Source organism: Rhinopithecus bieti, unplaced genomic scaffold, assembly GCF_001698545.2.
Source record: "Rhinopithecus bieti isolate Rb0 unplaced genomic scaffold, ASM169854v2 scaffold_27295, whole genome shotgun sequence".
NCBI lineage: Eukaryota > Metazoa > Chordata > Mammalia > Primates > Cercopithecidae > Rhinopithecus > Rhinopithecus bieti.
Genome location: NW_016812277.1, coordinates 167,026 through 169,804, shown reverse-complemented (window position 1 = coordinate 169,804; position 2,779 = coordinate 167,026). Strand labels below are relative to the sequence as shown.

The 2,779-nt window shown below is 47.4% G+C and overlaps 1 protein-coding gene across 1 annotated transcript; it reads left to right on the top strand.

Moving 5' to 3' along the window:
- The first annotated feature begins 212 nt into the window (after positions 1 to 212).
- On the top strand, positions 213 to 2,219 carry LOC108544625 (E3 ubiquitin-protein ligase Praja-1-like). The gene is given in 5 exon segments (XM_017895860.1): positions 213 to 649; positions 652 to 681; positions 684 to 1,076; positions 1,079 to 2,068; positions 2,071 to 2,219. Coding segments are annotated over 5 exon segments (1,950 nt in total). The 5' UTR covers positions 213 to 261.
- The last annotated feature ends 560 nt before the right edge of the window (positions 2,220 to 2,779 follow it).

Below are 2,779 nucleotides of genomic sequence, written 5' to 3'. Positions count from 1 at the left end.
CTTGTAATCATTTTGCCAACATTAAAAATGTGTTCCAGGTCTACACCTGTCACTGGAATGCTACTCCAGGCCTTAGAAGAAAGTGAAACTAATTTTAAAGGCCCCTTATTCTTTCAGTTACCTGCCTGCTGAAGTGAAAATAAATCTCCCTGCTCCTTTATTCTAAACTGATTTTACTTTCCCATCTGAAAACGTGTGCAGGGAGCAGGAGCCTACCTACCCAAGCCCCAGCTGTATTGAAAACCTTCCTAAGTCAGAGTGATGGGTCAGGAATCTAGCAAGCCTGTATGGCCCAATCCAACAGGAGGGTATCAGTCCAATACACGTAGGAGGTATGGAAGAAGGCATGCTTATGTCAGTTTCAGGCCACCCACGAGCCAGAGGGAAAGGATTGCCAGCCAGAGAAAGACGAACTCCAAAGTCCCAATGCACAGATCAGCCTCCAGTCAAACCACCAAGAGGAGCCGATCGCCATTTTCCACTACTCGTCGTAGTTGGGACGACAGCGAGAGTTCGGGAACCAACCTGAATATTGATAATGAGGACTATTCCAGGTATCCGCCAAGAGAGTACAGAGCTTCGGGTAGCAGAAGAGGAATGACCTATGGACATATTGACTCTTATGGGGCAGATGATAGTGAGGAGGAGGGGCTGGGCCTGTTGAGCGACCGCCAGCGAGAGGAAAACTGGCAAGTTTAAAGATGATAAGCTGTATGACCCAGAGAAAGGGGCAAGGTCTTTGGCTGGGCCACCTCCACAGTTCTCTAGTTTTAGCCGTGATGTGAGAGAGGAGCGAGACAAGTTAGACCCAGTCCCTGCAGCAAGATGCTCAGCTAGCAGAGCTGACTTCCTGCCACAAACTAGTGTGGCCTCACAGTCGTCTTCTGCTGAAGGCAAGGTGGCTACAAAAGGTGACAGCTTGGAGAGGGAGAAAAGGGAGCAAAATTTACCTGCACGTCCCAGCAGGGCTCCTGTGAGTATTTGTGGTGGTGGGGAAAACACCTCAAAGAGTGCAGAGGAACCTGTGGTCAGGCCCAAAATCAGAAACCTGGCAAGTCCAAACTGCGTGAAACCAAAATTTTTTTTGATACTGATGATGATGATGATATGCCACACAGTACTTCCAGGTGGAGGGATACCGCCAATGACAATGAAGGCCACTCAGATGGCCCAGCAAGAAGAGGCAGAGGCGAAAGTTCAAGTGGCTATTCCGAGCCAAAGTATCCTGAAGACAAACGGGAAGTGAGGAGTGACCAAGTGAAACCAGAAAAGGTGCCGAGACGACGATGCACCATGGCTGACCCTGACTTCTGGACGCACAGTGATGATTACTACAAATACTGCGAGGAAGACTCTGACAGTGACAAAGAGTGGATTGCTGCTCTGCGTCGGAAATATCGAAGCCGAGAGCAAGCCCTGTCCTCCAGTGGCGAAAGCTGGGAGACTCTGCCGGGGAAAGAAGAGCGGGAACCTCCACAGACTAAGGTGAGTGCCAACACTGGCGCCAGCCCCGGCCCCGGTGCTAGTGCCAGTGCCGGGGCTGGCGCCGGGGCCAGTGCTGGCAGCAATGGCAGCAATTACCTTGAAGAAGTTCGAGAACCATCTCTTCAGGAAGAGCAGACATCCCTGGAAGAAGGAGAAATTCCTTGGCTCCAGTACAATGAGAATGAGAGTAGCAGTGAGGGTGATAATGATTCTGGTCATGAGCTGATGCAGCCTGGGGTATTCATGCTGGATGGAAACAACAACCTTGAAGATGACTCCAGTGTGAGCGAAGACCTAGAAGTGGATTGGAGCCTCTTTGATGGATTTGCAGATGGGTTAGGAGTGGCTGAAGCCATTTCCTATGTGGATCCTCAGTTCCTCACCTACATGGCACTTGAAGAACGCCTGGCCCAGGCAATGGAAACTGCCCTTGCACACTTGGAGTCTCTCGCAGTGGATGTGGAGGTGGCCAATCCACCAGCAAGCAAGGAGAGCATTGACGCTCTTCCCGAGATCCTGGTCACTGAAGATCATGGCGCAGTTGGTCAGGAGATGTGCTGCCCCATCTGCTGTAGCGAATATGTGAAGGGGAGGTGGCAACTGAGCTGCCGTGCCACCACTATTTCCACAAGCCGTGTGTGTCCATCTGGCTTCAGAAATCAGGCACCTGCCCCGTGTGCCGCTGCATGTTCCCTCCCCACTCTAAAGACCAAGGCTGTTTACTCCTGGTCTGATTATTTTCCCCATCTGAAATCCACAATACTGCAGGAGCCCTCTTGAAATTAACAATGGAAACAAAACCAGTCAGTCAGTTAGCCTAAACCTATTGATTCCTCGTGATTATTTCCAATGTGAAAACAGTTGTGTATGATTGCATTAAAATCATATCATCTTTTAGAGGTTAGAAAAGGGAAAACTAAACTTTATAAATGCTACTTGAGATTGCAGTAAGAACATACGTTTTCTAACCTGAAAGTTAAATCGTATTTGTTTTCTTCAGTAGAATGTGTTGCTGTTACTTGTAATGTCAAGTGTATCTGTTAAATATGTCCAAAAGGCAAAATCATTTTGTTGCATGTTATGGGTCGATGTTCCTGTAATTGCAGTGCTGTAAAAGCTTATTAAAGTTTTCTTTTGGTTTTACATGGTATAATGGAATTTTTTGGTTTTGTCTGAAACAGTGGTACTGAATGACTTTATAATTGATCCCTTGCATTTGCATCAAAACTTGTTTCACTGGAAATGCTGACTTCAACAATCGCAAAAAAAAAAAAAAAAAAAAAAAAAAAAAAAA